Raw genomic sequence first — 17,638 nt, 5'->3', positions numbered from 1 at the left:
CTAATTACTGTATCCCTTTAAAATAAGCATGGATTTTATTTGAAAAAGCATAAAGTTTAGATTAAAATAGGTATAAGCTTGAAATGCAATGACTTACATGAGTAGAATTCATCTCCACCCCCACCTCTCTTTTGGTCGTGTTTTCTGGCCACATCATTTTAAAGAGTCACTTTCTTAGAAGGCCGTCACTGAACCCCTGATTCGAAAAACACTTCAGTCCATATCCATTGTGATTAAAATGTTGCCACTTGATATATGATGAATTATCTTTCCTCTTCTCTAGAAAGTTAACGTCAGGGGAGAAGCCACCATGTCTGCCTCAAATGTTCCCAGATTCAGAGATAGTGTTCCTAAAATGCATTTTGGGTTGATGTGTACATGATCTCGGGAAAGCTGTTTAATCTCTTGGAACCCCGGTTTCTATGTATGTAAACAGTTTTGATCTCTAATTTCAGATTATCTTAAAATTAAACAGCTCAAACAAGTAGCTTATAAATTCCATCTATAAAAATTTATACTCATTACTGATATACTATGTAATTGAAGATTTTAACAGAAGTCTTACGTCCAAAGTGGACCAATGACCTAAGTACATTGTAAAAACGGTATCCAACAAAGCGCATCCTTCCTGAGTTGCACTTAGGATACCTCACTGTTACCCTGATTCCTATTCCTCCCATCTTCCACTCACTCAGCTTCTTCCTAATCCTTTGAGTTGTACCTTTTATACCTGGTCTTTCTGGGCTTGACCTGAGTCACTTTCTCCAAAAGTCTGTTCGCATTCCCTGTTCGTACACAATGAAACCCATCAAAAGAGACAGCGCCTTCATTGGTCCCAAGCAGGCCACCATCCCATTCCCTGCACCAAAGTCAGTGCCTGGGATGGATTGGGTAAACTGAAAATCTTTTGTGTTTTATATTTCCATGGTTATAAATACAAACCCATTTTGACTGTTAATGCTTTGGTTTCATTCATTTGAAAATATTGTTTTACTTTGTGCACATGGGTGTTTTATCTGAATCTATGTCTACACATCACTTGTGTGCCTGGTGTCCACAGAGGCCAGAAGAAGGTACCAGATCTCCTGGAGCTGGAGTTACAGACAGTTGTGAGCTGCCAATGTTTGTGTTAGGAATTGAACCTGAGTCCTCCATAGTATCCAGTGTTCTTCCCTGCCGAGGCATCTCTCCAGCCCATAGGTTTTCTTATAAACATTCTCATTTAGTAAGATCAACAGTCAGTGAAAAATGTATTTATTATCATTATACCTTAGTAGTAAATATTTCTATTCAAGGATCATATTTTGATTTTACAAAAAGTCATAACAATTTTATATAAGTTTTAGAAAACTACAGTTTTAAGTTTTTTGCATGTCAAAGAGAAAAGCTACTTGGAGCTGTTGGAGACTTTTAAATATCTAATAAGTCTATATATCAAGGAATCAGTTAAATGTAAAGATAAAGTTGCTTTATATCTTCAAAATATATTTATAGCAAGAATAAAATTGGCTTGAATCGAATTGTTTTGGAATTGACAGAAAATGTTGATTTATATACTCTTAAAGATAACTAACTCATTAACCAGAATACTCGCAGAGCAACTGAACTTTATGGTAAATGTACAATTTCTTCCTAATGCTGTTATAAACGACGCTCTAGTAAGATTTCGAAAAGCAACACTAAATGAGATGTAAAATTTTCAGATAAAGACCCATGTTCTTTAACATTTTTTTTTCAGTTTCTCAAGGGTGAAGTAGAAACTTTTTTTAACTTATACCCCCTATTCCTTGTGTGTGTGAGTGTGTGTGTGTGTGTGTGTGTGTGTGTGTGTGTGTGTGTGTGTGTAGATCAAACAGTGACATTTGGGTATCTTTCTTGACTGTCCTCTGCGTTATTTTGGAGCGGGATCTCTCACTGGAACTCAGATCTTGCTGATTTCGATACGCGAGCTAACCACCTTGCTTCTTTGCATCCGTTTCTATGGATACTGGGAATCAGAACTGTGGATCTTACATTTGTGTGTCCAGTGTTTTACCCTCTAATCTCTCTCCCCAGCTCTTATTTTCCTGTATGATCTGCCATAACTTACATACATGTTTAAAAGTAAGGAAACTATGGAATTGTGTAATAGTGAATTCCAAGTCACCCTGCTCCCTTGCTTATGCTGTCCACAAATTCTCTTTGTATGTTCAGCATAAAGTTTGTTTATGTGAATTTAAATGCCATGCACATTTTCATTTTTCCCTCCCTCGAAACATTATACCTAAACAACACACAAAAGTACTGTCCATATTGTCCAACACCTTGCACATATCACTTACAAATAGCCTGGAACTTTCTTCATCATTTTTAGCTTAGTTTTTAAAGGCAATATTCTAATGTTTGCCTTTGTTCTATTAATCTAACTGTTAAGGAACGCAAGATGGCTTTCATGTACAGATGAGGTGATGATAAATAACTTTGCCAGGAGCTATCTTTATATATGGAAAGGCAATTATCAGCTCTGTTTCTAGAAAGGGATATTCCCAGTAAGAGGTAAATGAACACCGAATGTCAGTAGATAGTGTCTGATCTCTTACATAGAGGCCATTTTCTACCAGGAGGGTGTAAACTTCCCTGTGTCCTTAAAACCTGATCAAAAGAAGAGGTATTAGCTTCATTCTCAATTACTCTCGAATGCACCGGAGCCATGTCTCTGACTATTAACATGCCCTTTGAGTTTTCCAGGCATGCAGCTTTTAATGTGTGGTTATTGGCATTTGTTCTTCTAGATCAGGAGGGGACCCTGCCATATCCCCAGAGGCATGCGGCTATGTGCTTAGAAATACTGACTTGGGGAAAGCACCAGTGGAACACGGTCCTCACTCTTCCAACACCCACTAAGTCAAGAACTGATGTAGCCATTGGGACTTGGGGATTGTAACACTAGACAGAAAAATTTTCCTTTGAAGTGGATCCAGGGGTTGTGGGTAGAACTCAGTGATGGCACCCTTGACTAGGATTCACAAGACCTTGCATCAGTCCCCACTGACACACACACACACACACACACACACACACACACACACACCAAGTAGAACTATCTGTTAGACTGGATGGTTTTGAAACCGTGTCCCTTGTGTTAGTCTTTAAAAAGAAGAGGTACCATATGTCAAAATGACCAATGATAATCATTTTCATGATGTGGACATGTTTTTTTTTTGCTAGTTTTGACAACCCCATGTTAAAGGACTCACTTGAGCATGGTTCCCCATCAATGCGGTATCCTGCCCTTCCAAATCCAGCAACGATGTTATTTTGTAAGACTGTATTGGTCCCTCTGTTCACCTGGCATGGCAACAAATACAATGCTTAGGATTAGTCCTGTACACCATTATGCAAGCAATATAAGTGCATTTGGCAACATGTGTGGAAAAATCCTTATTCAGTATTTTGCCTTAATTGTGATAATTCATCCCATTAAAGTATATATTGAAAATGAAATCACATTATACTTTTCATTTTATGGTGCTGGAGGTGGTACTCTGTGCTTTATATGACAGTTCTGTAACACTAAGTTAAAACTCTAGCCTCATACTTAAGTTCTTCATTAGAAAGGTATACCATAGAGGTTGCTTCTTAATTTAATCACAGATGTAGTTAAAATTTTATAAGCATTAGATTTCTTTGTTACAATTTATTGTCGATTTAACTAATTCATTAAAAAAGAAAGTTATCTGGGGTCATTACAATGAAGTACAAGATTGAGTGGTGATATTGATTAGTTTGGTAATATGTGCTCTCCTCAAAAGCCTGGTTAGTTCAAGCAATAGTAATTAGTAAGTTAAGTCAAAGTCAAGGAAAATGGAAGTGTGGATGATGGGAGGTTTAGTTACTCTTCACAGTGTCGAGAAAGCAGTAATAAGCATAAAAGCAAGACTCCTCCACACTTTGAAGTGTATGAAGCAATTACTTATAAATTGTGATAGCATATGCATAACTTTACAGATTTTGAATTGATCTTTGATTATGTTTTAACATATATAAATAGATAAAAAGAGAAATGTTTACTTACACATGTATGCTACATTCTGCTTTTAAGTTTTTCCTTAAGATAGTTAGTAGGAACACAACAGCAAAAATCAATTCTTATACCCTCATCCAAAAACGGGTATTTTAATATTCATTTCCATGTCTATACTACAGGTTAATCAACTAAAGAGGAAATTGACTTTTGTCTAAATCCTTCTGCAATTTTCATTTTTCTACTTGAAGCCTTACTCCCTAGCTAAAATATGCTATAGTAATTGTGAAGAACTTCATGGGAAATAAGGATAAAATGAGTAATTTTAATAAATATAAGCAATCTAGAATGTCCACAAGATGTTCAGTCTAATAGCAGAAAGGCCCCATATTGGAACTTAAAAATGATGAGTAACACTGGTAAGGAAAGAAAGAAAGATAGAAATGAAGGAAGAAAATTATTAAAACTAACAAACATTAGTAGAACACACACACACACAAAAACACACACACACACACACCATCATCAACAACAACAAACCCAAAAGCAATCAGAATTTGTAACACCTTTCATAATTCACTCTGCTACTGGTTGGACATCTATATCACTCCACATGTCCTCAAGACTGAGAGCACATGATACAGGAGGGGTTCAAAAGATTGTTAAATCCAAGGAGGATTGCTGTAAAGTAGTGTCTTGTGGAGATGACAGGGCCATTCCACTCAGGAACCCACAATGTCTGCCCAAGATCAGACCAGTCAACATTCCCTAATGGAGAAGAGAAGGGCTTGTGAGACTCAACACCAGTGAGGCGATATTGACAACTGACGATTGCTTGAGTAGGAAGCTTTCCTTAATGAGAATGTGGTCCCTGGTTAGGAGATGTCCACACTCCGGCAGATTGCTTCACACCCAGGAGCATAGCAGCAGCACTAATTAGACTCAGTGGGATATAAAAAAATAGGAAAATAACATAAAAGTAGAAGACTGTGATAAGACTGATAAGAGTAGGAGGCGGGAGTGAGGGTGAATATGATAAAAATAAATTGTAGACGTCCATGAAACTCTCAGAGAAAAAAATAACTTTTTTTTTGAGACAGGGTTTCTCTGTGGCTTTGGAGGCTGGCCTCAAACTCACAGAGATCCACCTGCCTCTGCCTCCTGAGTGCTAGGATTAAAGGCATGCGCCGCCACCACCCAGTGAGGGAAATTTTTTTTAACAAAGTTCATTCGCTGCTTCAACTACTTTGTTTTATTAGATCATCTATATCCAAGAAAGAAATCCTATTTAATTTTGAGAGTTGCACCTTTCACAGAATTGATGTTTATGCTACAATAGTTATTAATTATAAGTTGTTCTCCCTACCTCAATGGCTGCGTGCCAAAGTGTTGAGCTCAAGTCTTTTCTGTTCTGGTAGGTTCCTGGCCAAACTGAAAGTGTAACCAAATTTCCCCGCACTCTGTTGGCATCCCCCCATATTCTTATACCTGTATTTTAAAAAGATAGCAAAAGACATGTTCATTTTGTAATAGATACCATGGTTAATGTCTTTCATTTTTTCTGCAAAACTATTTTTTTTCTAGTTTGAGACTTAGAAAGGATCCCCCATCTTTTTGGTAGTGACCTTTACTCTTACAATGGACTACCTGAATTGGAATCTTATAGATCAGTGGGTCATGACCCCAAAGAAGATGAACGAAACTTTCATAGGGGTTGTATACCAGATATTTACATTACACTTCATAGCAGTAGCAAAATTACAGGTATGAAGTAGCAATGAAAATAATTTTATAGTTGGGAGGGTCACCACAACATGAGGAACTAAATCGAATGGTCATAGCATTAGGAAGGTTAAGAATTACTGCTCTAGATACTTGTTAAATTAGTTGACTTATGGGTTTCGCTTCAGATTTTAATAAATATATGCCTATCTTTTGTGTACATTAAATGAGTTTGTAGTAACTTTATATGATAGAAGTGAAAGAAACATCCTCTTGTTACACATAGAATTTTTAATTAAAATAACCTTACTTGTGGATAATCTTTATAATTGATATACGAGTATCCTAAAAGTCATAGTAATTTAGTAGGTTCAGTGACTTAGTGGGTAAACATGCCTGTGTCAAAGCCTAGCTACCGAAGTTCCACTCCTGGAACCTACTAGTAAACAGTAAATCGACTCCTCAAAGTTGTCCTCCGACCTCCACATGTATGTTATGGTATGGATGTTCCCTTCCTGTCCCTATCAGACTGAATAATTATACATACAATAAAAAATGTATTATAAAGTCAGAGTAATCAAATTTTAGATTCGTTTATGTTTGTAAGGCTTTTGTCTGTTTGGAAGGATGTGCACCACATATATTCCTGGTGCCTGCAGGAGTCAGAAGACGGTACCAGATCTCCTATGGGGAGTTATGGATAGCTGTGAGTCACCTTGTTGGTGCTAAACTCCAACCTTGGTCCTCTGCAAGAGAAGCAACAAATGTTTCTAACCACTGAGGCATCTTTCTGGTCTAAGTCATAGTAATTAAAAAGATAAGTGATTGGATAACTCACTTTAGGTTTCGGTCTCTATGGTTTAACAGTACAGTTATAGCCACTGGTAGCTTTTTGCGTGTAAATTAAATGTAATTAAGTAAAGTAGAAATCCATCTCCACAGTTGCACAAGCCACAATTCAGAGGCTACTTAGTGATTGCCTTCCTGGACAGCACAGACAGACAGATGACTTCCACCCTAACAGGAAGGCCAACTACATAGTCTAGCTATAGAGGTGACAGTAAGATTGCCTCAGAAGGACACAATATGTGAAACAAGCATCATATTACCTTCTCCTACTGTAAAGTAGATGATGTTGTCATCTATGACCAATCCATCTGTCCCAAACACACCGATTGCCGGGGAGAAGCCGTGATGAAATGCGCAGCCTCGGACATAAGACAAGCCATGTTCTTGTATCTAGGAAATATTTTTATAATAAAATTTAAATACATGAAGAGAGACATTTTCATCAAGTGATCTTTAATAAGCAAGCCTTGATCACATACACATATTCTTTCTTAAAAGACATGATTTCCCCATAGTCTACTATTCATGGAAGACTTTCATTTATGACTAAATAAAGTAAAAAAACCATATGGTCACCTTTAATGGAGATTAAAATTTTCTCAAGGGCTTTTTTGGTGTGTTCATATTTCTATTATTACCTTTAAAATGCTAATGTGATAAAATTGTTTTACAGAACAATTAATTTGTTAATTTGTTAGTAGTGACCTTTAAAAGTTAAATAATAACACTCCAGGCAAGAATCATAATCCAGATGTTGATACGAGTCAGCGAATAGGTCAGAGGTTTCAAATATAAAAACCATTTTTGGTATTTATTTATTGGTTTATTTACTCTCTTCTGCTCACCCTGTGTGTGTATGTGGGGGTGTGTGTCTATGTGTAGGTATGTGTGTTGTAGCACATGCATGAAAGTCACACTTTGGGAGTTGGTCCTCTCCTTCCACCATGTAGGTTCTGGGGTTGAACTCAGGTTGTCAGCTTGGTGGAAAGCCTTTTATGCCTGGTGAGCTATGTCTCAGGCTGAAGAGGTTTCATGTTTAAGCCCAGAAATATTAGTTTTATTTTCCCTAAGATATATGTTCTTTCTCATTTCTCTTAACTCTCCAAGATTCTTAGAATAATTATTCTCAGCTTTTGTCGGAGACATTGACTTAGATACTTAGATCTGCTTGCTTTCTGAGAAACTTAAGCAACACTCGCTTTGTTTAACAGAAAGTTATTCTTTGTCACTGAAAACTAAGCTAAGCCTGTGACAAGGTTCTGCAGGTAAAAGAGCTTTCCACCAAGCTGGCAACCGGGAGTTCAGTCCCAGGACCAACCCGGTGGGAGGATAGAGGTGACTCCCAAAGCTGCCCTCTGACCTTCACACATGTGTGACAACATGCACACCATTCAATTTGACTACCTCTCCTATGGCCTCATTGATCACAATTATGCAGAAAATGATTGGAACAAATGCTACTGTGTCTATATATGTTGATGGGCAACATGGCCAAAGAAGTTTCCATATATTAGAAGATACATTTATATATCTGAAGACAGCTATTTAGTGAATTGAATTTTAAAATGCAGATATATTAATTCAAACATATATTAAAAACTCACCACTAACCTGTCCATGGCTAAACAATACAGGTAAAGCATATATTAGTTAAGAAGAGGCTCTAAAGCTAAAGGTTTTGTAATAGTAACTCTGTCATGGGTTTTTCAGTTTTGTGGTAAATACATAAAAATGCAATTGATAGTGAAGATGTAGAGACTTACTATGAATCTGGGATTGCTTAAGTGACTATATTAATCTAGCTGTGTGGTGTGTTTTATTTGCAGGTTTTTTACAACAAAGTTTTTTATGTAAAACAGGTATTTCATTTTGAACATATACAAAATCAAAGCACAAACCTGTCCCAGGTTAAGAAATGTCACAGCGTATCTTGGATCTGTGCTATCCCTGAAGCCTTCTTGACCACTGTGATAAAATTCCACATTGCTTATTCTTGCATTTCCTAAGGGAGTATAAGATTAAAAGAAAATTTACTAAAATGGATAAAATTTGAAAAAAAATACTGAAGAGCTACATAAAATTACTCAAGTTTTTCATGGAAACTTTCTTTTTTTTTTTGATCCTTTAATCCAAATGAAACAATTGTTCTCAATCTTTTCCCCATTGCTTTTGTTTTTGGATTTTTCTCTCCCCATAAAATAAAAAAATAAATTATATAGATTTAACATGCATCTAAAATATATAGTGACCCTTTGGAAGATCACATACCATTGCAATATCTAAAATTTTTATCTGTTATGTGTTATTTATTTATAATCATATCTAAAAGAGCAATTTTCTTCAACTTGATGGTAATATTGCCTTGCTAAGAAAGCACACATAAGGCATGGATATAATTTGCCTGATATTTCAATATTGTTGCTATAAAGAGGTTTTACTAAGAGAATTGTATTTCAGAGGCTCCCTCAGAATGTGCATTGCCAATAATCTTCTGGTCAGTTTGTCCTAGTACCACTGAGGTGACAAAAGGGGATACTGTAGATCAGTAACAACAATGGTAACGATCTACAGGAGATTACTCTGTGCCAAGTCCCAAAGCTTCAGGTAGCTCCCGAAACCAACTGGATGCATTAGGTTCCTCTGCCACCAAGGTTATGTAACCAGAATTACCTACAGAAATAACTGATGCCAGAAAAAACTATCATAAGTGTTTGCTGTATTGGAAAATGAAGACCCCAAAATATTAGATCCTTTGCAGAGGGTTTAGCCATCAACAAGGAAAGGTTACTAAGATGAATGGTGGTGCCTTGGAGTACCAAAGCAACAAATAATCACAGTGGGTTAGACTCAATGGTTCTCGACCCTCCTAATGTTTCATCCTCTTAATAGAGTTCCTCATGCTGTGGTCGCCCCCAACCATAAAATTATCTTGTTGCCACTTCACAACTGTAATTTTGCTACAGTTGTGAATCATAATGCTAACATCTGATATGCAGGATATCTGATATGTGAACCCTCAGGGGCCATGACCCACAGGTTGAGAACCAATGCATGGCTTGTATAACTACTAACAGTAAAACAAACTTCCTTTCAGGCTGTAGGAATGACTGAGTTAGTGAAGTTCTTGAAGTCCTGATTTCTGTCCCCCAGAACCCACATAAGAAGCCATGCATGGGCAGTCCTTACCAGTCAGTGAGCAGATGCCCAAGCCCACCCACCTCATCATTCTCCCCATGGATGGCCACTAGAGGCAATGGTGACATTAGCATTCCCTACAATGTCTTTCTCTGCATTTGATATATTTCAAGTTTTCCTTAAAACAAACACAAGAGGTGTTATGGAATGATTTCTGCTTGGTTTAGAGGCGAGTCTAGTGATTACTTTATGCTATTCCTGGTTTGACAATTCTTACTGTCTATGAAGATGAAGTCAGTAGTTAATAATGTTAGAAATTTACTCATATAGCGACACAGGATACATAATCACTCTTGAAGCTTTCTTTTTCTGTGTGGTCCTATGAAGAAGTGAAAATTATAAGCACAAGATACTATGATATATATATATATATATCACTTAGGAAAAATAGATTGAAATGCTACCAAACCTTTAAATGTCATCATTTTTCCCGTGAGTGATCCAACCAGGATCCGTGCTCCAAAAGAGTCCCTGGACCAACCTGGGTAATCTTCCCCAACTATTTTAATGTTCCTACTCAGTAACCCAACATCAGCTGCTAATGTATAAGTCTGGCCAGTTTCAGGAATCTGCTGTCTTTCGGCTGTAAGCAGAAAGAGGTGTCATTGTTAATGCCAAGAAGTATTAGTACATTAGTCTCTTCACAATTCATAAGATTAACAATTTTCTAACATGCCAAATGTCGACACAAATGTATAAACTGATTAGATACACTGCTTAAACAAAGAAAAATGGCAAACTGAAATTAAGATATTACTTTACTTATATATAAATGCATCTAAGATATAGCATCTATTTATATAATAAAATTATTAAAATTATAAATTAAGGAGCTATTGTTTTCCTTTGTTCATCTAGACAGTTTTATAGTTGTATAAAAACCTATGAAGCACAAATGTGAGAAAAAATCCAGTGTTGGTTTTTCTGAGATAGACTTAATTCACTTAATATATGTTTCCAGTTGCATCAGTGTTCCTGAAAAAGACATAACTTTGTTCTTCTTTGTATGTATGGTTGAAAATTTACCATATATATATATATATTATATTCCTTATCCATTCTTCTGTTGATAGACACCTAGGCTGGTCCCAGGGCTTAATTATTGTGAATAATAAGAAAAGGAAAGTCAGATAGTATAGGAGGAATAGACTCAAAGTAATTATATACTTGTATTAACACATCCTTATATAACAAAGCACCATGTCCGACAAATACACACTAATGAAAAAAAATGAAAGGTAGATAGGACTTAACACACACACACACACACACACACACACATACACACACACACACGTACACGAGACAGAGTTTCTCTATGTAACTCTGGAGTCTGTCCTGGCACTTGCTCTGTAGACCAAGCTAGTCTCAAACTCATATAGACCCACCTGCCTCTGCCTCCTGAGCACTGGGATCAAAGGCATGCACCACCACCGCACAGCTCAAATTATGTTAAGTAAGAGTTGCTTTCAAAATCTTTGAAGGTAGTTTGAAATTATATCAAGTTAAACATGAAAATATTATCGCAATGTTATTTGAAATAGCTGTTTTAGTTTTAGTCAATGTGGAAACAGAGTTATTTGAAAAATGTTGACCCTGAGTCAAACTGACACTATTTTTTTCCAGATCCCAGCCTGGGAATTCTCTACTTTCATAAGCATATTACATATGAACCACGATTCTGTATGAATATGTAGCCATGTATCCAACACAAATTGCGACTCTCGTTTTTATTTATGTGTGTGGATGTTTGCCTACGTGTATGTTTGAGCATCACACGTATGCAGTGTCCACTCAAGAAGAGGGTGTTGGGTACCCTGGAACTGGAGGTACAGATGGTTGTGAGCCACCATGTGGGTGTTAGGAATCCAACTCCAGACTTCTGCAAGGGCTGCCAGTGCTCTTAACTGCCGGGCCATTCCTCCAGTCTCAGGATACAAGCTTTCAGAATTCCATGGCATATCAAGAATTACTTGGAAACTTAGGAAATAAAAAGACAGGGTCCTATTCGATGGAATTACATAGTAGGTCTTTGTTGAATATGTGCTGAATGAGTAAGTGAATGAACAAAACACATATTAGCAGAGGAGATTGGAATCCAAGGCATAAATGGTAGAATTGGCTCATACCTAAGCCAACTACTCTGGCAAAATATTTGTGAAGTTTAACCAAAGAATTACAATTATAGGGTATAGAACTAAAATATGGACATTTCCAGACATTTAAATTACATATCCATTTGGTTAAAGAGGAGTCACTTACCAAGGTGAGTGTAGGAAAGGCTGTCATTGAGGACAAGAATTTTATGCCCGTGCAGGATTTTAGCAATCCTTCTAGTCTCTGTCTGGTGTAAATCATAGCTTGTGGTAGTTATCACAATATCTTCTCCCTCCTTAGAAAAATTCGAGTGCCAAATGCAAGAGCGATTTTAAAAGCAGGTTTATGTTTCTTAGTAACAATCATTAAACAATTCTAAATTTATATCTTCTTAGTAATCAGGGTATTACTAGAAATAATTAAGTATTCCTCTAAATCTCTGCAATAAATGTGCTTTGTTGATATTAAGAATTCCAGTATATGAACTCCATACACGCACCATGACACACATGAACCCAACCCCATGCCCACAGACACATGCGTGACATGTCCTCTACCCTCAACCACCCACACAGAAAGAAATATACAATGAATAAATCAAATGTAAAACAAGTCTAAATAATGAGGCTACTATTTATAGTCTACCATTCTCTCATTTACTGTAGACATTACTTAAATGTCATTGTGCTTCTAAGTTCATTTTCTTTCCAAATGCTTAGCATATAACATCAAAAATTACAAGTAATGAGGCTGGAGATGTAATTGGGCTCAGAGGTTAAGAGCTCTGCCTGCTCTTCCAGAGGTCTTGAGTTCAATACCCAGCAACCACATGGTGGCTCACAAGCATCTGTAATGAGATCTGGTACCCTCTTCTGCCCAGCAGGCATACATACCAACAGAACACTGTGTATATAACAAATTAACCAGTCATTTTAAAAGATGCAAGTGATTAGATAATTGAGATAACAGTAAAATTATATTTAAAATATTGTCTCGTTTGCAAGAGTTCACAAATATTTGTAGCCAACCACTCACATATTTTTGTTTCCTAACAAATGTACACATGAGGCTCTGATATGGTTTGAAGAACTTTAGACATCATGATTTTTAACTGTCATCAGGTCGTTCCTTGCAGGCTGACTGTAAGGTACACACTTCTCATACTGTTAGTAACAGGAAGTGAACAGAGGGGAGACTGTCTCAACTAGACTGATGTCTTCTATTCATCTTATGGAATTTGATTTCTACCTGCCAGTCCACAGCATCTACCAGAGATAAGATTCTGGAGCCTGCCTCCGCAGTTTCTGACAGTTTAGTTTTATATACCGAGTGTGGAAGTCCATGCAGGTCCAGCTCACCAAACACTCCTGGAAGAGAGACGCATTCCTTACCACACAGTCCCGAGTTAGGAGCCAGAATAGGATGGAACTATTCCCTGATGTATTTTAGCAAACTATTAAACATTTTAGAATGAATGGAATGAACTGAGGTTGGCTGTACAAAAAGCATTGGCAGTCAGACCTCAGCAAGCATGAAAGGAAACAAATCATGAGGTTTACCACAACGCTATTTTGGAAACAATTAAAAATGGAATTAATGAAGATATACATAAGCGATTAAATGTTTTAATTTTGCTAAGAGTGGGGAATAGTAGTCTTTTAGAAAAGGAGCTTTGTCTGTTGGCACTGGTTGATCTGGATTATATATTCCTAATATGTTAGCAAAGAAAAAACAGCTGCATCGTGATGTCTTTAGTTTAACATGATTTAACAAAAGGAAAATAAATAATTATGCACAATATATGTACAAGAGGAGTTGATTAAAACAAAAAGATACAAACTTATTACCTAATCCTAGTTTTCTCTAAGGGAAGAGCTGGAAAGATATCTGTGTTTTAACAGCATTTTTCCTTGATATTGTTTTGTAATAACTGATGCCATTTAAAAAAAATAAACATAGAAAAACAAATATATTTAAGACTGTGTTTGCCTGCCTCAATATTGTAGTAATCTTCCTATGTGTCTCCTAAATGCATATGCAATTATATGAATAAAAGCAACTGTTAATTATTCTTGTAAGACCTTTGCCTTCTAGATTTAAATAGGACTATGCAGAGTACGCCAATGCCTTAGGGAAATTAAGTTCAACTGCAGTTGCAAGTGCGTAACTGGCAGCACAGTCAACTGAGCCACAGAATGTTTATTAATACCGAAAATGGAATTCTGTGTAGCAAAGGGGTCTTTTAGGGGGAAGCCACAAAATATGAAAAGTATTATTGCTCTTTCATATCGAGGAAAAATTGTGAAGACACCAGTCTAGAGAAACGGTACTCATATAGAGAGCTTTACTAAAGTTCATCTTACAATAACCTATGTTTTGATCTGAAGCATACACATCTATGTCAGTTACTAAATTGTAACGTGACATTATTTGATATTTTTAAGTCTCTGATCCTTGTGTATTTAGTATGAATGAATGGCTCTAAAACAGTGCAATGTCATGGTGTCAGGGGCTAAGTACTTTAGTGCTGTGTGTTTTGAAACAGAAGGAGGAAAGAGACAAGAGACGTTTAGTATATGACAACACGTACCTAAGACCTTTGCCCCTTGATTTGGCCCTTCTGGAAAAGCCCATTCTGGGGTAGAATGATTTCCTCGAAGAACAATCTGTAATTCTCCTTTAAAAGGATTATCTTCCCAGCCACCAATTAATCTACCTCCCTGCAGTGAAGCAGAAAATTGTTAGTACTTAAAAGAAATTGAGCAGGAGAAAAAAAATGCATCCATAAAAAAAAAAGAAGCCAGAAGCCTCCCTAGTAAATGGAGGGGTTTTGTTCGATCAGTATTGTAGCTGGAAGTGACTTTAAGCCATTAGCCTTAGGATGGATAGTCTAAATGCTTTTCCAAGGTCAAACTCAGTATATATTTACTGTCAGAAGCAGACCTAGAACTCAGATCTCCCAAGACCTAAGCTCGTGATGTTTGAACACACTCGCTTTGTAGCTGGATGCACAGGTCAAACACAATACGCTAACAATATCTAAGCCATACCAATCAAGGGCCATCATCGCTAACAATGCTGGCAGTCATCAAATGAAGCCGATGCAAGACTTCATCTCTACAAATTATAAACTTCAGCCTTCGTAGTAAACCTGTGAATTGGTTATTTTGATTTCATTTCATAGGTGAGAAAACTGATGACGAAATGAAAGTGGTCAGATAACTTTTCCAACGTCACCCAACTAATTAACAGTGAAGTTAGGACACGGATGGAGCATTATTCCTCAAGTGCGAGGAACACGGATATAGCACTATATTCTTCGAGCCTATACATTTGTCCACAATCTTAGGCTCTGTAAAGCATCTAAACGAGCTTCTGTTCTTTATGCTATCACAAAGAAAAGTTCTCTGGGTGGTGGTGGCGCACGCCTTTAATCCCAGCACTCGGGAGGCAAAGGCAGGTGGATCTCCGTGAGTTCCAGGCCAGCCTGGTCTACAGAGTGAGTTCTAGGACAGGTAGGGCTGTAACACAGAGGAATCCTGTCTTGAAAAACAAAACAAAAGAAAAACAAACAAAAAAACAGGAAAAAAAGCTAGCAAATTCTCTTTAACATAACACTTTCACTAATACTTTGGCAAATTCATACAATGATTTTGGGTCCTATTCACCTCCCACACTTCCCTTTAACTCCTGTCCATCCAGATCCACTCCTGCCTCCCACTTCCAAATTCATGCCTTACTTTTTACTTAAATTTTTTTATAAGTAACCTACCCAAACGAGTTTGTGCTGCCCATAAACTCATGGGTATGGGGCCATCTACTGGAACATGGTAATGTGGTCATGAACCCATTATGGGGAGCTCAGAGGCCTCAGGGGTGAACCTACTATTATTATGCAGTCAAATGGACATAAGTATCAAACCGCCATCTCCATTTACATCTCTCTACCCGTGGACTGCTAGTTCAGCTCTCGGATCTCATCAGGGAAGTTTATTTGTGCAATAAATGCTCTTTAAAGTAAATCCCTAATAGCTTTTTTGCTCAACCATTCTTTTCTCATAAATAGTAATAGATTGACAAGACAATTAAACTCATGAAGCTGTTACAAACTCAAGACCACCTGAGGTTTATAGAAGAAAGGGGTGACCATTCTAAGCAACTGAAGCAGTCCACTGGTTCCTTTTGCTTTCATAATCCCATCTGAAACGCTGTTAATTTTCCTGTAATATAGTCAAAATCTTTTCATCTTTCTCTCCAGAACACCTAAGGATTTGGAATTTGTTGGTGTGAACTCAGAGTTAAGTTTTATACAATAACCATACAAATACTTTAAATAGAACTAAAACAGGGATAAGCACACACTCGAGTGTATGCTGATAATTTCCCAGCAAGGAAGATGAAGCCATAATTTAAAAGAGAGTAGAAATGCATTGGAGGTGTGTGATGCTTGCATTTTCTGGGCAACAACAGCTCTCTCTCTCTCTCTCTCTCTCTCTCTCTCTCTCTCTCTCTGTCTCTCTGTCTCTCTCTGGGTGTGTTCCTCTACATACTGAATATTAACTCATTAAATTTTCATTTCAGAAATTAATAAGATTAATAATATCAATGATAAGACTTCACTCCTACCTGCACTGATATGTAGGTAGCATTCAAAACAACTCTTCTATAAGAAGGGGTTGCAGATTCCACCTCAGATCTGTCTTCTAATTCTAGAACTCCCCAAATAATGAGCTTTTCCATTGGGGGTATATCTGTGTCAGCTACAATCCATGATCCTAAAAAGCAATAAGAAATGTAATGCAACACACGCAGCTAAACTTATGACAAAAGATTGACAAGCTCACTCTGTGATTTCTTTCCACTTAGTGATTCCTGTTCCGCACAGAAAGCAGGGCATTGTGATTTTGTTGCTGTTGTATTTTGTCCTGAAACGGAGTTGCTGTTTCTGAAGTTGGCCTTGAACTCCCTTACTGAAGCAACACTTCTTTCTTGATCATCCCAGTCTCAGGAAAAATAGCAATGCCACCACACACAGCTAATGTTATCGGCAATAGGTTTAACTATACATTAAACCTGGAGATTGTGCTGCTTCGTACCTGAGACACATCTTTACAGTTTCTCTTCCCCAGCATGAGATGCTTAAAGATAGAGACATGACTACCGACATACCCACTCTACTGCAGCACTAATGTTACACAAATGCTAGCATTTTAGTTATGTATACTTGTGTGTTTACCTTCAGGAATAACCACATTTGCTCCTGGGTGGGGTACAGTATAATTGTTCTCTGGAGATGATTGCCAAAAGGACTCATTTGACCATAAACTGAAAAGAAAAGTAATACTTCAATTAATTGTCCCCTCTATGTACTCAGTGAGCTCTTTCTCAAGGCACAGCATTACATTAGATGTATTCAGAATGGCAGGGTGTGAATCACATATATAATAATTTTACCAGCTAGGCAACTAAATATGTACAATTAGTGGCATTCATAAAACATTTACAAACCATGTACTTCTTTATTAACAACATTACTTTTAAACATTAGTTTTGGACACAATTCTTATTTTGGTATGTGGCAGTTTAACCAACCCAATTGAGCTTCATTTGAAATTTGCTAATTATTCCATTTTCCTATAAGATTTGATCTTAGGAAATTGAAAAGCAGTGTGCACCCTGCATGTGTTTATGTGTTCCTGGCAAATGGTGCTATTTCACCGAGTACACATGGAGGACGTACTTCGGTAGATTCTGTGAATGTAACGGCAGGAA

General features: G+C 37.1%; 1 protein-coding gene across 1 annotated transcript in view; it reads right to left on the bottom strand.

Moving 5' to 3' along the window:
* The window catches only part of Pkhd1l1 (PKHD1 like 1), a 138,940-nt gene that overhangs the window by 23,744 nt on the left and 97,558 nt on the right, over window positions 1-17,638 (bottom strand). Inside the window, exons 54-63 of the mRNA XM_013115257.3 lie at window positions 17,103-17,191; window positions 16,493-16,641; window positions 14,457-14,586; window positions 13,115-13,233; window positions 12,032-12,161; window positions 10,179-10,352; window positions 8,473-8,576; window positions 6,835-6,964; window positions 5,370-5,491; window positions 3,237-3,327 (exon numbers count right to left, since the gene is read on the bottom strand). Coding sequence (XP_012970711.1) covers window positions 3,237-3,327; window positions 5,370-5,491; window positions 6,835-6,964; window positions 8,473-8,576; window positions 10,179-10,352; window positions 12,032-12,161; window positions 13,115-13,233; window positions 14,457-14,586; window positions 16,493-16,641; window positions 17,103-17,191 — 1,238 coding nt within the window. The remainder of the gene's footprint in view (window positions 1-3,236; window positions 3,328-5,369; window positions 5,492-6,834; window positions 6,965-8,472; window positions 8,577-10,178; window positions 10,353-12,031; window positions 12,162-13,114; window positions 13,234-14,456; window positions 14,587-16,492; window positions 16,642-17,102; window positions 17,192-17,638) is intronic.

The sequence above is a fragment of the Mesocricetus auratus genome, unplaced genomic scaffold (assembly GCF_017639785.1).
Source record: "Mesocricetus auratus isolate SY011 unplaced genomic scaffold, BCM_Maur_2.0 Super-Scaffold_100023, whole genome shotgun sequence".
NCBI lineage: Eukaryota > Metazoa > Chordata > Mammalia > Rodentia > Cricetidae > Mesocricetus > Mesocricetus auratus.
The sequence above is the reverse complement of the archived record's forward strand: the minus strand, read 5'-3'. Positions and strand labels throughout refer to the sequence as shown.